Source organism: Neopelma chrysocephalum, unplaced genomic scaffold (genome assembly GCF_003984885.1).
Source record: "Neopelma chrysocephalum unplaced genomic scaffold, ASM398488v2 Primary Assembly neopelma1_116, whole genome shotgun sequence".
Lineage (NCBI taxonomy): Eukaryota > Metazoa > Chordata > Aves > Passeriformes > Pipridae > Neopelma > Neopelma chrysocephalum.
The window spans coordinates 876,148-893,778 of NW_020897778.1; the positions used below are offsets into that span (position 1 = coordinate 876,148).

General features: G+C 44.7%; 1 protein-coding gene across 2 annotated transcripts in view; it reads right to left on the bottom strand.

Annotated features, from left to right (window-relative positions):
- Nucleotides 1-3,058: 3,058 nt before the first annotated feature.
- SLC5A1 (solute carrier family 5 member 1) overlaps nt 3,059-17,631 on the bottom strand; it is a 28,746-nt gene continuing 14,173 nt past the window's right edge. For both annotated transcript variants that reach the window (XM_027696787.1, XM_027696786.1), the window contains exons 5-15: nt 17,456-17,560; nt 12,898-13,003; nt 12,585-12,665; nt 11,251-11,471; nt 10,214-10,349; nt 9,354-9,461; nt 8,270-8,420; nt 7,526-7,694; nt 6,249-6,464; nt 5,853-5,955; nt 3,059-5,063 (exon numbers count right to left, since the gene is read on the bottom strand). In XM_027696787.1, the coding sequence (XP_027552588.1) occupies nt 4,840-5,063; nt 5,853-5,955; nt 6,249-6,464; nt 7,526-7,694; nt 8,270-8,420; nt 9,354-9,461; nt 10,214-10,349; nt 11,251-11,471; nt 12,585-12,665; nt 12,898-13,003; nt 17,456-17,560 (1,620 nt within the window). In that variant the 3' untranslated portion in view covers nt 3,059-4,839. The remainder of the gene's footprint in view (nt 5,064-5,852; nt 5,956-6,248; nt 6,465-7,525; nt 7,695-8,269; nt 8,421-9,353; nt 9,462-10,213; nt 10,350-11,250; nt 11,472-12,584; nt 12,666-12,897; nt 13,004-17,455; nt 17,561-17,631) is intronic.

The following is a 17,631-nucleotide window of genomic DNA, read 5'->3' on the forward strand; positions in this document are numbered from 1 at the left end:
TCATAAAGACCTTTGAGGTCTCAAATGTACCTGAAAGTAGTCAAATAGGTAAAACCCCGAAATAAATGTCCCAGTGTGGGTTTTTTTATCCTGGGAAAGATCCTTTTGAATTGCTTTATACACATCACAAATCCTTACATTAACATCTCCAGATCTCACCCACTGTAATTAAACTACTGTTTCAGAGGCAATGCTGTGTGGACAGCAGGTCTCTGGTGTCAGCAGTGGTGCCCCCCCAGCACTCTCCACTCCCATGGCTTCAGCACCGAGGCAGGTTTGTAACATCACTGAAAGGGATTTGCCTTTTTAGCTTGAAGCCAACAATGATGAAGGCCCAGATATAATTAATGTGGTCCTGGGTCAATACTGGAATTAATTCAGTTACACTTGACACAGATTGAGCTTTCAAACAATTCTGCCCAACAATTCTCAGTGACACTCAGCTGCATCCATGGGACACGAAACCTTCCTGAGTGAGCCTTGTGTCCCACTCAGGTAGGGCTCATTTTGAATTTTTTCTAACAATTTCCAGAAGGTTAAGGATGTTATGGTGCTTTGTTCTTGCAACCACAAACTCATTTCCCTGTCCCCGTTTCCTTTCACAAGGCCAAGGGTTGGAAACCATTCGGTCCTGCTCTGGAAAATGGCAGCTTTTCATTCCATCTCTTCATGTTCCAGAGCAAGGAGTAATTTGATTCCCATCACTACATTTTCTATTAAAAAAACAATAAATCATAGAGTGAGAGATCTGTCTAAGGACAAAATAGTCTGGGAAAGTCAGATTTGGCTAATTACATTAAACCAAAAGGGCAGAATGTCTTCTCTGTGGCTACACACAAAGCTAACATGCTCAAAGCACAGAACCTATTTTTAGCAAGACAAAATTTGCAATTTGAATGAATAAAAACCTTTTAAATAATTCGTTATAAAGATACTTTGCATCTAAGCCACATTTTTAAAGTTATAGGCTCTGATACCGTAAACAAGAAAACTGCACAGAGCGGCCACGAGCTCACACTGCCCTCAGCCTGAGGTACCTCAGGCCCCTTGGTGCTGCTCCAGGCAGGCACAGGGCTCTGGCCTCAGGCACTGCCAGGTGAGCACAGGGTGGGCACAGCAGCTTCAGGGAATTATTCTTTTTCACAGCTGCCCATGGTAGGTGACAAGATGAGCAGTCAGGGTTTTTTGCATTTCCCCTCTTTCTCAGTGGTGTATTGCCCTCTTAGCAGATCTGGGCCCCTGGATTTTCAGTCCAGCACAAGGGCAGCTCTCTCTGATCACTGCTCCCTTCCATGCTCCCCAGAGAACACTGCAGGAGCAGGACACAGACAACTGCACCTGGGACATGAGGTCATTAAATAAATTAAAACACCCACAGCCCTGCTGTGACCCCACAGCCTGGGACCAGCCTTTCCCTGTCCAGCCTATCCCCAGGAATGTCAGCTTGAAACCCTCCTCTGGCTCAACACTTCAAACAACTCAAGTACTCTTCAAATACAGGACCAGGGCTCCAGAGCTCTCTTCCCAGATGCCAGTCCCCCCTGGTAACACACAGATTTATCATTTACCTTTGCTCCTCGGTTTTGTGTCAGCTTTTCCTTCACACAAACACTCCTGGGTTTGCCGGCTCAGGAAGTGCAGTGAGGATTGAGGCCATCAGCAATCCTGGCTGCAGCTGGGGCTCTGATCACCACCATCACCTGCAGAGCTCAGCCTCGTGCCACATCCCAATTCCCCAGGGACAGATCCTTCGGTTAAAACCAGACCATGGTTACTGCAGAGGTATTCCAAGCTAAGGCACAGACCTTCCCTCCCCCAGCATTTCAGTAACAAAGAGGAATAAACCCAAATTCTGAGTTCCAAGAACAGAGTGTTCTCATGATCATTAACACTAAACATTTGTGAGATACTTGGATACATTTTTATGTGTGATACAGAAAAATTAAAACATAAATGAACAGTGATTACCCTTTTCCAGGACTTGGCCTAAGAACTACGTAGTAATTCTTAAATGGAAGATATAGTTTAGTGTGTGTTCTTTACGGAGCAGCGTCCTAATTGGCTGATAGTGCTAGCAGGGGAATTTTTTGTTTTATTTTGCATAGTTAATTTTAAATAATTCTGCATATCTAACTAAAGTCCTCCAAAATAAGCTGTAACCCTGTATCTTACCTGACAGGATAAGCTGGGATGTCTCAAGATCCCCTGAGGCAGAGCTGTGTTATGCTGTACATGCCATCCAGGTACTTTGTGCTGTTGAGCCAGAGATTTATTTGGAGTCTCACCACTACCCAGAAGTATTTGAAATGTACAGTCAAATGTGGGGGACAACCCTGTGCTCAGGGTTCCCACCTCTAGAGCATGAGAATGCCCAGGACAGCCTCAGCTACTCCTGGGTTTAGTCTGAGTGTCCCAACCACAGCTGGGACATCGAGCTGCCCTGAGAACTGAAGAAAAGCCACTTTCTTCCTCAAAGTCATGAAACTGTCTTGGAATGCAACAGCTACAGACCTGAGGGGGCATTTCATGCTAAGCTGAACAAGAAAATTTTATCAGCTGTTCACAATATCAGGCAATTTTTCTATGGAATTTTACAAAATGAGAGGAGTCAGCAGCAGCTGTCAAACTTTATGAAAACATTTGAACTCTTCCTTCTACACCACCCAGTTTTCAGACCAGAATAAAATCAGGTTGCTGAGGACATACAGGGGACATTGCTGGGAAACTGTGGGTTAGATTTTCAAAATTCTGTAGTCCTGGGAAGGAAAATGAAGTGATGGTGCCTGATTAACCAGGAGGTCATCCAAAGGCTGCTCAGCCTGCCAGGAAATCACTTGTGTCATTTGTCTTTATCCAAATAGCTCTATAATTTCACCATTTTTTTTCTTTTTGTAGCAAAGGATGACAAGGAGGGATCTGGGCAATCCTCGGTGAAGTCCTCCTTGTTTGTTTTTCATCCATTACTATTACCCAGAGCCAAAATCTAGACACCAAATGAAGTTTCTCTGTCTTCCATCATATCATATAAAAATCCCACCACTTTGTGGACACCAAACACTTAAAAATATACAAGTACTTTAATACATACAACTCTTCATAGTTCATTAAATATAATTAATTCCATGGTCTTTAAAATACTCTATCGCTGCGTTAAGTGTAAGAAAAAAAGGCTTGCACTGGTATTTCTGTAGCATTGATTAGATCTGGCCTGTGCAAAACCTTTCAGGATACTGCAGGGACTGTGCTGAAGAGCAGCAATTCTAGTGAAGAGCAGCAGCTCTGGAATCCAGAGCATTTTGGGTTAGATTCAAACGAAGCAGAGATGCTGTGAGAGGATTATAAAGTGAGAGTGATTAGAGCTGCAGGAGGCAGCAGCAGTGGTGTGGCACATGTAGGGACTGCACTGCCTTCCCTTTCAGCTGCACTTGTTCCAGTCAGGACCATCCTCTGAAATGCTTTGGGACAATGCAACAAGGAACAGGGAACTGTGGTGCAGCTTGACTAAGCAAACCAACATCTTCTTGTTACACTTGATTCCCCAGGAAGCTGAATGAGATGAAAAGAAAATCTATTGCTTTTTGCTTTGAAGTGTTACATCTGCCTTTTCCTGTGTCCCCAGCTGGTACCAAACTTATCAAGTGCAGACAATCAGCCTGGTTTAGCTGATATCCCACAGCTGTGACTATTCTCCTCCATGAACTGCTAACTCATGCTGCCAGCCAGCAGGAATTCTAGTTCTCAGTGAAATCTTCAGAGAAGGATTTATAGCTTTGCAGAAAAGCAGCACAGAGCCCTCAAATGCATTTGCAAAATGCAGCTCAGCATTCTGTGGGCATGGGGTTTGTAGCACAGTCCAGAGAGAGAGGCAATACATTGACACCAACCCCACAGTAATGAGGTCCTTGACATCCCAGGGTGGGAACTGATCAGTAAGAAATAAATATATATATATATATACACGCATACACACATAAATATATTTTTAAATATATATAATATATATAGTGCATGTATATAATGTATTGCCTGTGTGTATATATAATATATGTATTTTGTATAAAAAGCTTCACATTCAAGTATAGGTACATATTAAAATATCAAGAGAGGAGGACCTTTAGAAGTTAAGCTTAAACAGAGGATCTGTTGGAAGCAGAATTCTTATTAGGATCATTGAGAGAGGTGTTCCCCAATTACAAAATGCCATCAATTCAGAGGTTAGTGTTCCACTGATGACTGAGAAACACAACCCAATGGAAAGTGAGAAAAAGGGGAAAGAAGTGATAATGGAAAATTAGATATAGTGTCAAATATATTGATATACACATAAATCCTTTACTTCAAATATCTCATGTCTGGAGGGACAAAACTGATGTTTTAATTGGAATTTGTAATACAGTCCCTCAGTGGTTGTAGGTTTTTTGTAATCAGATTATCATAGCCTAAGGAAAAAGAAATTTGAGAGATCAGAAGAAGGGTTGAAAATCAAAATAGCATCATCAACCCTAAAAGGTAGTTCACAAACCCTGATATGAAATATGGCTCACGCAGCCTTGTTCTGAACCTAAAATATGAAATGTATCATGAGCAGAGAGAATAATGGATGAAAATTCTGAACCTCAGTTAGCCCTGCATTGGTTCAATGTCTAAACAGAAATTCTCTCTCTTGAAATCCCAGTGGCCTTCATCTTCAGATTGTTGAAACTATGATCAAAAAATCAGTGAGTAAATCACCCGGACTTTTTACCAGTGTGGATGATGAAAACATTAAGTGTGTCTAACTGTGTAAATCTACAAGCATCGGTTTTCTTGTCAGTGCAGCAGTGTGGGGGCTGGGAGCAGTTATGCAAAGTAGGCGTGGCAGAACACAGCCACAGTCAGCAGGATGATGCCATTGACATTCACAATATTTCTCCACAGGGGAACTTCGCTTGTGTCCATCAGCTTCTTCTTCAGGGCCTCCTCTTCCTCCTTGCTCAGTTTGGGGCCTTTCTGTTGGTCCAAGCCACAGAACCAGTTGTAGGCTTTCCTTACACAGCCAGGTTCCTCTTGGCTTTCCTCGTTAACTGGAAGGAACAACACTCTGGTCATGGCACATACATGGATCACATCATACACTGAGCTCTGGGGCTGAGGGCAATCCTATATTAACAGAGCAGTTCTGATGTATGGCCACAGTTAATGGAAACACATTGGTACAAAACAGTACAGGGATCAAGTTAACACTGTGTTTTCACAGCTCACCTGGAAATGTTCCACATGTTCCACGGGAGCCTTTTGCAGAAATCACTTGGGCCTTTTGCAGCCCAGAGACTTGGTCTGGTATTGGAGAAGCAGACCAGGCTGCAAAGCTTAAACTCCATTTTTTCAATAATTTCTACACTTTTAATTAAAAGACAAATAAATGAATTTGAGGATATTGATTAAAAGAAACTTGGGAGCAGAACCAAAACCCAGCAAAGAGAACTGGTGTTTTTGCAGTTTGCTTTCATGGTGCTTCAGTCCTGGCTACAACCCACTGTTTTAAGGTGAATTCTCTTGGAATGCTGGAGGCACACACACTTCTGCCAGTGCCTCTGACCTAAAGTACTGCCATTGGTTTAGCCCTAGAGCTGCCACCCAGCTACCCTGGAGAGCAAGGGCTTCTCCCTTCAAACCCCCTTCACTTCTGATTTACACTGAGTGTGACAGAGTGGTAACGGCAGCTCACGAGTCATTGAAATACAGGGAGGGTTGAGGTTTTGTTGTTGGGAGGGAGGATGTCTTTGGATATCAAGCATGTTAATGTTTCTTCAGGAATTTTCATTCCTGATACTCAAATACATTGGCAGAATCTGTAGATATTCAACAGTTACCTGATTCCTCATCTCTTTCGTCAGCCTTGTCCTGCTCCTCATCTGCATCAATATCAATCCGCTCCTCTTTGCTGTGCCGCAGGGACCAGCACAGGCGGTAAAGCTGCCAACGGAACAGAAGGACTTTAGTGGATCTACACAGAGACAAACCAGCCTGGCCAGCACGTGGGCCAGCTGTAAGAGCATGGCACCCCAGTGTCTGTTATGTCTCAGGTAATGAGGAGTCACTGAAAATTTGTGACAGATAAAGGAAGACAATTTCCTTGGCTTTCTTACAAGAACTGTGTGCTGCAGGCAGCTGAAATGTGGAGAGGTAAGATACCGAGTACCAGGGTTTAAAACCAGTGCTTTCATTGTGTTCCATTTCTTGAGCAGCAGGACTGCAGTGATACTCACATGTACATCAGGAATGGGCTCAGTCATGAAGGAGACTCCCAGGATGATGATGGCAGTAACCCCGAAGAGAATCAGTGCGAAGTAAAGGTAGTGAATCCCACAGATGATGAAGGGGCAGTTGGAAGGGTTTGCACAGCTGCCAGTTCCATAGACAAACTCTGCAATCATCCTGCTGAATCCAGCCAGCAGCCCAATAATGAGGCCCCAGAAGGCACCCTGCAGACAAAGGCGTGACAAGAAGTATCAAAATGAGTAATTCCAGGCATGGGAATAAACTCTAAGCTCTCCATAAATTGCTGGAGGAAACATGGAGGTAGTTCCATGTTATGTTGGCTTTGGCACAGGGGTTTTAACCCGGATACTTTCCATGCCCTTATTTATAGCTCAGTGCATTAGTACAGCTGAAAGAGGCAATGAACAGCAGCTCAGAAAAAGAACATGGAGGACACCCCATCCAGCCCAGTTCTCAAAGTCCCGCTGTTTCCATATATCCTCTCCTACAGGACAGGCTCCAGCCACAGACTGCACACCCCAAGGGCTGCTCTCACGTCCTTTCCCTTTGGAGGGCTAAATCCCTGACAGCTCTGGCATGATGGAACCAGCCAGCAGTGTGTGTCATCCTGCCTGAAATATGTGTCTGGTTTATCTTCTAACAGCCCTGTTAGTAATTAGTTAAAAGCTAATTCTCAGTACTGTTGGTGGATGTTTTGCTGCCTGGTGTACAGCACTCCAGCCAAAGCATAACACACACACACAGCTATGTCTGGGCACAAATTGAAATATGGGAAATCCTCTTTAAACATAACCTTTTGTTTTGTTTTACTGTAAGGGTGATTGACCATTGGAACAGGCTGCCTGCAGACACTGTGGAGTCTCCATTCCTGGAGATATGAAAAACTCAACTGGACAGGACAGGTAAAAGGTGATTTGTTTGGTAGAACAGTTTGGTGACCAATATCCTGAAAGATTATTTATGGAGAATAGGTCTTCATAAATTATCCATTTTATACTCTTCTTGGCAAAGTGATAGGTAACCTAAGCTTCAGAGCTATCTAGGAATTCCTGGGTGACTGTTTATCTATCACACTACCAAAGAACTCTCTCAAACTCATCTCTGAAGCCTCAGGCCGTGGGGTATGGAGACAGAGAATCCCTGGGCCATACTAGGATCAAAATAAATGGGAAGAAGTTGCTCATAAAAGCCAGTAAACCAAAAAAAGCAGTTCTCCCAATGCCCAAGGAACATGCAGCATTCCTGCTTCCCGGTGGGCACTTACCGGCTCATTGACACGCTTGCAGAAGATGCCAAGCAGGAAAACAGCAGAAATGGGAGGTCCCAGGTAGCTGGTAATGGACTGGATGTAGTCAAAGAGCTGCCCACTCTGAGCTGACTGAACCACGGGAACCCAGGCAATGCTGATGCCAATTAAGAGTAACATAAATGCCCTGTAAACACAGCCAGACATTCAATTAGCCATCTGTTTAGAAGTATCTATGATCTATCAGAAAGAAAAAAACCCAGCAATTAATCAATAATTTACATGTTCATTTTGTATTTCAGCTAGTGAAATCAATTATAATGGCCAATTAGCACTGAACAAACAATAGAAATCCAAGCTGGGTATTGTGTAGGTCAAATATCCATCAGCAAACAGCGAAACATGCAATCAAAACATAGAAAATCACTTTTTTCCCTGTGTTTGTTATATCCAGAGTCAAATCAATAGCAGATCAACTAGAACTAGTTCACTGATGCTGCAGCATGAAGCCTGGGAAGATAATTAAAAGGAATTCCCTTCAAATAGTAATGGGAAGCACTGAGAGTTAGTTTGGCTACTTCATGGACAGTCGATTCCATTGGGATCAGTCTGTTTTCCCAAAAGGAGCCGGTGCGGTGGGACGGCGGCTCCGGCCACAGGAGGCCACTGCAGCTCTGCCAGGCAGGCTCCGCCCGGCCCTTGGGATCGGGGAGAAGGCAGCCTGGAACCATCGGTGCTGCGGGGAAGGGCGGCCGCGCTCACCTGCCAGCCAACATCAGCTCCTTCTCAGACGCTCGGGTCCGGATTTTAGTGTAAATGTCCACAGTGAACAAAGTACTGGCACTGTTAAAAATGGAAGTCAGGGAGCTCATGAGGGAGGCCAACATGACTGACAGCATCAGACCCCGCAGACCTGGAACACAGACACAAGGGAACTGGGATGAGCGTTTCGTGAAGAGCCTCAGGACCTCTCCATCCCCGGAGCTTGGCTGCCCCTTCCCAGCCAGCTCTGAGCGTGTGTGGCAGATTCCCGTGCCTGACACAAACCCCTGCCTGACACTTCCCTGCAAAGCAAGCAAAGCAATGTCTGCTGAGCTGGGAAAAGCTATTTAAAGCAGTGACAGGGAAACCCTCGAGATTTTAGCACATAGATACTTCTTTAGTGAATGCTGTCTGATTAAATGCTGGAATAAAAAGAAAATAATACTAAGCAGACTTTTCCCAAGAGTTATAAAAATAATTTGTCTTGTTTGCAGGTCAGTGCTCACTTGCCTGCAGTATATTTGTGAACCAGGTGTTTGCCAAAAAAAATAAGTTTCCTTTACTATTTTTTCAACCAGAGTAAGCCACTTTTCCAGGTGGTGTGGTCTGGTCACACAGAGTGGGGAAGTACTGCATACACTGCTGTGATCAACAGTCACCATATATGGGGAAGCTAAAGCTGTCAGGGAAGTGCCATGGTCTTCATAGGAACATAACCTGTCTCTTTGGCCTTCTGAGCCAGCACCCACCTCTGTGGGATTGGCAGGAGACTGCAGGTGTGGGCCTGCAACTCGGAGGTGCTGCCACAGAGAGTCTTTGATAAATCACTGGCAAAGCAGGTAACTTTTTACCTTCACAGAAAGGGAGCTCAATTACCATTTCATCACCCAGTATTTTCCAGCTGAGAAATGACACTGTCAGTGTGGAGCTATTCTCCACCCACAGCTTCAGCTAAAACAGTACATAGTTCTAGCAACAATTTTGGAACTAAATATGGGTCTTGGACTCCTCTAGCACTTGTTTTTAGTCTGGCAGTTTCCCCTTTCCTAAAACAAAGAAACAACAAATACAGATAGTGTCTTACCATTTGGCATGAGCTCCACTACCATTTTTGGATAAGCAATATTTGTGCAGCCCACTGCGGTGCCACAGTGCTGCTTACAGATTTCAGGCACAACACAAGCCACCACATCTGAGGAGAGGATAACGAGGCAGTTAGACAAGGTCATGTAAACAACAGATTGCTCCCAAATTAGTAGAGCTTCTAAAATGTATCTCTGTGTTGAACCACCAGATTGACATGTTTGGTATCATCCTTGGTTTGCTGGCAGGGAGGAAGGTGACTCTAAGCCTCTTTCCTTCCTTTCCTCTCTAAAAGAATATTGAAAAGTGCTGCAGGTCAAACTAAAATCAGCACTAATTGGTCAGACCAGGACTGAACAACACAAGGAGAGCAAGGAGAAAAACAAGCAGAGGAACATAAACCCCACTCCCTCTGACCTGAAGCTCTCTCCTCTGCCTGCTGCCAAACCCAGCCTGACCCTCTGCTGGTCAGAGATGGGCAAAGGGCATTTCCCCCCACTAACCTCGGGACTGGCCACGGCCCAGATCCTGCAGTCTGGGACTGATGGCCCTGTCCCTCTGAATGCCAGTGGGAGTATCCAACCTGGACAGCATTTCCCACTCATTCAGTCAGAGTGGGGCTGTAACAATCGGACAGCTGGGGAGGGACACCAAAATGAACAGCAATAACAACAGCGGAAATCTGGGATCAGGGAAAACAGCAAGACTTGTGGCTTCTTACAGTGCAGTTAGTTTTTGTGCATACAGGTGCCTGGACAATTTGGGTGACAGAGGACAATCTAACAGGTATTTTGGAAAGGACAGAGAGGTTGGCAATGAAAGGTAGGCAGCAAGAAGAAATGTGCATTTCTGTGTCCATACCTGTGTACAAAATTCGGCTGATCATTCCAGGCATCACTATGATAAACATGGGCAAGAGTTTGAGGTATCCACACATGATACAACCAGCCTTCACATGGGACATGTTCTTGCCAGAGAGACATCTTTGGACAATAACCTGTCAGTGAGACACGGCAATTATAACATTTCCCTCATCACACCATGCCACTTTCTAGATACAAGGTGCTCCTTAACCTCTGTGACAGCAAAAAAGCCTATTTAGCATTTCTGCCACCAGGAAAAATAAAAACTATATGAAAATCAAAGTATATATTTGAAATAAGTAAAGCAAAATATCACTTATCCAGTGTATAAGAGCTAAGACTTTTCTCACAAGAAAAGCAGACAGACTAAAAAGCCAGAAAGGAATAACCTGAGCAATGGATACAGTTACATTGGGGGGTTTGTTCTTTTGTTTAGAAATTGTGAAGATTATCTTTCTGACAGTTCAGGACGCAGAGAGATCACTTGCTAGGACTGGACACATCCACATGTTGCAGGTGCAGGAGCACACTTGTCTCTGCTCATGTCAGAGTGATCTCTTGGGGAAACTGGACAGTAGGTTTTAGGGAGAAGGAAGGAGGATTGGGGAAGTATCTCCAGGCTGAAAGACCTTACATATAAAGAACACCTCTCCAAGACTGTGCATGCAAAGATAAAAGCTGCACAAATAGGAAACAGATTTGTCTTACTGAAAGGGGAACCCTCTAATAAGGGTTCCAATAATTTGGTGTGTGGTTCCCTAATCAAATGTTCACAGCACAACCTCTCTGTGTTTGCACACATGGTCACACACAAGAAATGAGAAAGGAGGAGGATGTGCTGGGCACAGGAAGACTTGAAAGAACACCCATTTCATTTTATCACATGTCAGAGGGGTTTAGAAACCAGGAACTGGAAAGTCACTGACCAGTCTTGAACTAATGGCCAGTTCTGTGGCCCAGCTTTGCATTACAGGGGGGAAGGTCACACTGGAGTTGTGTGCTGGGCATTCCCAAGGCATCCTGCTGCCACATTACCTGATCTGTGCACCAGTACCACAGGGCCAGGACACTGAGGCCAAAGATGAGCCCTGGCCACGGCAGGTCTCCAGTGATGGGGTCTCGGAAGATGTGGAAGGCGTCCTGCTGGGGGGTGTAGCACTTGGGATCAACGTCAATGCCCCCATAGGAGGTGTTGGATGGAATTGCTTCCATGTACTTCTGCATGAAAGCCTCGTACCCTCCCACTTCCTTAAAGGCTGCAAAATAGAAAAAAAAGTAGTGCTAAAGGATTTATTATTGAAATCTCAAATAGAGCTTGAGAACATGAGGAGAAAAACCTCCTTAATATGGATGTAGAAATTCCAACCTGCTGACATGGGCAGTGTCAGGAAACACACACAGGGGTTTGGAAGCATTCCCACAACAAGAACCAAAGTGACCTTTCCTGTCAGGTTTCTGCAGAGCTCACTAATGCTGGGTTGGGCTCCAGCGTCTCTTCAACAGGCCTTGCCAAGAGGTGAATTGAAGATACATTTTTTCCACACGTTGACCTAGGGAGAACCTAAGGCAGGGTCTTCCCAGGTTAGGTCAGTCTAAAGTTATTTCTGTTGTAACAGTGGTGGAATAATTTAAATTCAACGAAAGACCTCACCAGGGGAAAACCAAGTGCTGAGTAACTAGAAAGATAAGAAAGGACACCACAAGTTCATGGAGCCTTATCACTATTTCATTCTTTCTTATGATCCCTTCCTATTAATTCAGTTTAACAGCATCATTTCTGTTCTAAAATGCATATGGTCTTCTGGACACACACATTGTCCCATCCATAAACATTCCATTTGTGTCTCTTGTCCAGCTGGTGATAAAATGACACCCACAGATCAGCTGCAAGGCTTCCTTAAAATGCTCAGGTGTTTGGGTTGTTTAACACAAGTTGAAAACAGGAAGATTCATGCAATGTGACCAACAGCTCTTCACTGTGAATCAGGAATTTTCATGCCTTAGCATCTGAATGTCTATGAAATTATAATCTTATTAAAACAAGATACTCTCTGAACTTCTCAAGAGTATCATCATTATCTGCAAACAACTCCACTTTCACCTCATTAGGCATCACAAGTCCTGTGGTGTCATGGGATGCTGTTTATTACCCTAAGCACACCTGTGCTTAGGAGACAGTGACTCAGTGACTGAAGGGCTTTGGCAATGTGCCTGTTTTTGGCAACATGCCTATTTTCTTCCCTGATAAATAGATATATGAACTGAAACCTGTCAGTTAAGGTACCAGTTTCACACTGCAGGATTCATTTCCACAGCCACTGCAGGATTTGTGATTGAACATTCCAGTTTAGTTCATCTGATTTACTTACCAAATCCCATGAGAATAAAGGATCCCACTACCATGATGAATGTTTGTAAGGTGTCTGTGTAAATCACAGCTGCGAGGCCACCTGTTGGCAAAGAAAAGTCAGGACAGATAAGTCAGGACAAATAAGTCAGCCCTGTGCAAATGCCTCAGTGGATTTTTTTTTTTTTACACTTTTCCCACCACCTCTCTCTTTCAAAGACCTCTTCAAATTCCCCTTCCAGGTTTTCTTTCTCCTCTCCTCCCCATCTTCCCTCTTCTCTTTTTTTCTGGCTCCCTCAACTTCTTTGGTGTATCAGACTGCTTGGTAAGCTCACCTGTGATGGTGTAAATAGCAGTAATAGCAAGCAGGATAATTATGGCCACATACAGATTCAGCCCTATGGCCAGCTGGATAAATATAGCTCCAGAGAATATGTCAGCCTGGAAAACAAAAAATCACAGATGAAGCAACATTTAAATTCCTGATGATGACATATTACACAGCCATGATGAGGGCACTGAAACACACAACTGTGCCCCTGATAGTCCTGCACACACAAATCAAAAAGAAAACAGAAGCCATTTCCATACACCTGCCAGTCTCCCCTCAGGGCTGTGGCAGTTCCAGTACAAGGGGTGCGACATTTCTCAAAGCATTTCCAGACCTTTTTCAACAGATTGTTTTCACAGACAGAGTCACCTTGCTGCTCTGTGCTTTGGGACTGAGAGACAGCTTAGTAAAAAACTGCTTAAAACTGAGGCCACATTCACTACCCCGTGCAGGGATGGACTGTGAGACACCTCCAGGACACGCCACAGTTCTCTTCAATCAATGCCACTGCACAAGTCTCTTCCTTCCCTTTTCTGCTCACACACACGTGCTGTAGCTCATCCTGCTGGTTCAGGACAAATGGTACATTTGCATTAAAGGCAAACATCTCGTATTGTCTCTATTTTTAAGTTCCTGTCAGAAGAACTGACATCAGTTGACTAATGGAAGAGACCTTGAGCTCTTGCGTAAGAAAGGAATTGTTCAGGTTCCAGAGTAACACAGGGATGTTAATCACATTAAATCAGTTCCTGATTTAGAGATAATTTGCATCAGTGGTTTTTATACAAGTTTGCAATCGGAATAATCTGCCCCAGTGCACTTGTGATGCATTACTGTAAATTATGTTTTCATTAGAGGCTGCTCCTGAGCATCCAGTTCATGGGCTGCTCTCCAACCCCACCTGCCCACCTTGCTTTGTCTTCCTCACCACTGTAGGAGGGCTCTACCCTCAGTTAACCCTGCAGGTCCCAGTGGGGTTCAGGAGCCTGAAACAAAGACCAACAGTGGCCATACCCTGGGGCAAAGCCTCCCTCACAGGAGGGAGGTTCCCAAGGGCAGGCAGAGCCTGGGATCCCAGAGCAGGCACCAGCACTGCTGCTGCCTCAGCTGGGCACACACACTGACTGGCAGTGCTCCAGCCTGGCTACTGGAAGATGCCACATGGAGAAACCCTCTTCATTCCAGAGATGTGGAAACCTCACCCCTAGTTCCTGCTGCGGAATGAGGAAGAGGCCCCAACCTCTGCAGCCCCACTGCCCTGGCATGCAGGAAACAACTGTGGAGCAGAGTGTGAATCACAATCCCACTCCCAAAACTCTGCCTCTGGAGCAGATTTCTTATAGATTTACTTTGGAATCGGGAACCAGGACCTTCAGCTCTCACCTCAGTGGCTGTCAGACCATATCCTTTGCCCCTTCTCTCTATGGTAATTTTTTCCCTATCTTTTCACACCACTGGTCAGCCCATGTCCCAGACCTTTCTTTTATTGTTCTTGGCTTTAGCCTACATATCATTAAATATTAATGGTCCTAAAATGACTCCCAGAAAGAAATGTATAGTTAATTATTGAGCATCCTGAGTAATGTATGAGCTTCTTCAAATTGCTATCTTCCAGCTCCACTGCTTCTCCTTCCCAGTTAGATTATTGCCTTCCAATATTTCCTTATTTCTCCATTTATGCTCTTTTATAGACACTGTTAATCTTCATCTAATCTCTGAATAGAGTGACATTTTCCTTTACATTGCAAGCTATCCCTGCAAAGGCACACGACCACATGCCAGCTGCATGTGAATCCAGCTGCAACAGGAATGTGGGAGTCAGGGCAGGGGCACCTACTCTTTAACCCCTACACTGTGCAGTCCTAGGAGGAGGTTTTCCTTCTCTTCCTCTTCCCAGTGGTAAGTCTACACCAAACATTTACTACTGGAATTATGCACAATGAATGGAAAGAAAATGCTGTAACAGATTTAGAAATTTCAGTTTACAATTTCTAATTTCTTCAAAAGCATTCAGACCTTAATTCCCTCTGGTCATGTCATAATTTAGTCTATTACTGTCCATCAAGATTTTACTTTTACTAGACCCTTCCCTTTGGTGTAATGACCAATATCAGCAACTCTAGTGGCTAACAAGCCTCTGAAAGCTGCTGTGGGACTCCTCCCAACGTGCTGCATGCTCAGGAAGCACGTACAGGTGAGGCACCTGAGTGACAGAAATCCTCTGGGCTCAGAGAGCACGTGTCCTCTGATCCCAAGGATGAACACCTCGCAGCATGGCCTTGGCTGATTAGCCACAAAGCAAGGTAAGAAACCAACAAAAACCACAGCAAATGTGCAGGAAAAGAGAAATGGTGAGGACCTTGCAGAGGTGTGCAAAGGGACTCTGACCCTCACATGGTGGCACTGTGCCAGAAGGAGCAGGGCAGGAGTTCCACGACCTGATGTGTGACACTGTTCACTGGAAAGCACCATAACCCATAATCGTTACATTATTAAGTACAGGACATGATATTTTATCACATCAAGGAAGCAGCACACAAAATTACTTCCCCAGAAGGAAGATGCCACTCTCCTACAAGGATAAGGGCAGTGAGTATCACTGCAGTCACACTGTGGGTGTGACCTCCTGTTCAGGGCAGGGCAGGGCAGAAACCCATCCTTTTCTATCACATCTCAGTGAGCCCCAACGATCCCAGGGGAGTGCTTGCTAAGGCAGCAGTCAAGGAAGTAAAATGCAATGGACTGTCAGCACGTGGGTATGTTTGGACACACAATGTGTTTCTGGGAAGAGAGGGCTGTGCTATCTCCCTGTGGCAGGCACCTCTCCACAGCACTCTTGGACAAGTCCAGGATGGAACAGCCCTTCCCTTTCTGCTTCTGGAGCTGGTTCCTCGGGGACCACTGGGGAATATTGTTGCATAGCATGGCATAGCAAAACCTGCTCTGAGATCCCCTGACAGCACCTGAAACCTCCAAGGACTGCCTGCTCTGCCCATTCTGAATAAGATACAGCAAGTAGATCAGTCCTGGGCAAATCCTGCACTGAATACAGTGACATGAGGTAGAGACCTGTTTGTCCCTGCTGAACCTGAGCCTCAGTGTACATGGACAGACACTGTCGGAGTTGCTTGGGGCAGGGGAACAAAAAAACAGAGAAAATTGTGCACTAGATTTTCCCCTGCATAGCACAGAAACCCAGCTCCATGGCACCTCCACACACACACCTGGAACACATGGGGTGATGGGAAGCTGAGAGGGGCCAATGGTAGAGTGGGGCCCAAGGGGGATCCCTTGGCTATTGCTTTGCATCCTCATAACAAGGAGCACAGGAGCAGGAGAGGGTGTGTTCAGCCTCATGACCACACTGAGAGCTTGAAAGCAGAACCTGTCTTTCCTGGAAGGACACTAACTGAAATGGGGTAAAATCCCTTAATCAGATACCTGGAATGGCCTAGGCTGGCACTCAAAGCCAGAGAGTCAGTTCAGAGCCCAGGGAGCACCTCAACAGGCTCCTGACAAACACGTGTTCCCAGTGGGAATGTGAGTCACCGACGGGAGGAGTTTGTGCTGGAGCTGCCAGAACTCTGTGTTATACCTGGGGCTTCTGATTATGATGGTTGAGCACAACTGCAGCAAACTGTGTAATCCTTTTGATATATATGGAAATCCAGCTCTGAGTCCAGTTCCACAGAACCAAGCTGTTTAATTTATAACCTCCCTAAGGATCATTTATCGTGAAGATGTGAGAATGAGAGCAAAAGGCCAATCTTTTAGCTTAAATTGCACTATTATCACTCAGCTGCCATTCAGAGGGCAAAGAGTAATCTGCCGTGGCAATTTCTGCAAAACAACAGATTGAGGATTGCCTGAACTGTGGACTTCTTTACAGGCTTGGTAGTTTTAAGATATATGGGAAATAGCACCTCCCTTCACTACTTCCCAGAAACACATCCATGTACTTAATAAACATTAACTTTATAGCACCTGAAACTTTACACCAATCACTTGCCCATTAAAAGAATCTCCACTTCCCTCCTTTCACCTCAGCTGTTACAATTTCCCTCTTCTGCATTTCCCCACTCTTCCATTTTCTAATTCCTATTATTCTTTTTTGATCCATAGCCTTCTTGCTCTTTTCCCTCATCTGTATTACTGACGGCATGTTCACTAGAGGATGCTGAAGTGGATAAATATGAAGCCTAAGGACAAAAATTCCTGCCATAGATTTCATGAATGTCTAAGATAACAGACTTTCCCTCCACTTTGACATTTCTAGAGGACAGCATAAGTGGAAGTAAACTCTAAAAAAGAAAGATAAAGCACAACAAGCATCAAGAGACATTGTCAGGAAGGAAAAAACTTGGATGGCAGCATAGATCTGGCTACAGAGTCTCACTGGACAGAATAAAGGAAACACAAAATCACAGTTTTACAGTTGTTAATTCAACCAAGGGCTCCGAACCAGAATCAAATGATCAGTTGTGTGAGCAATATTGTAAATGGGGGTTTGTTTTCTTTAGATCAATGTAGGATAGAAGAAATGCTGTAGAAGTTTTACTTACTGAGATCTTTGTGAAAATATATAGGCACAGGGAAAGGAGTGACAGGTAGATCTGGATCCGTTTCCCACCAAAACGCTTCTTCAGATACTCCGGCATTGTGACCACCTGGGGAGGGAGAGAAGGTTTCAGACCAGGGGGAACAGGTTCAGATCAAATCACAGGAAGATTTTTTGTAC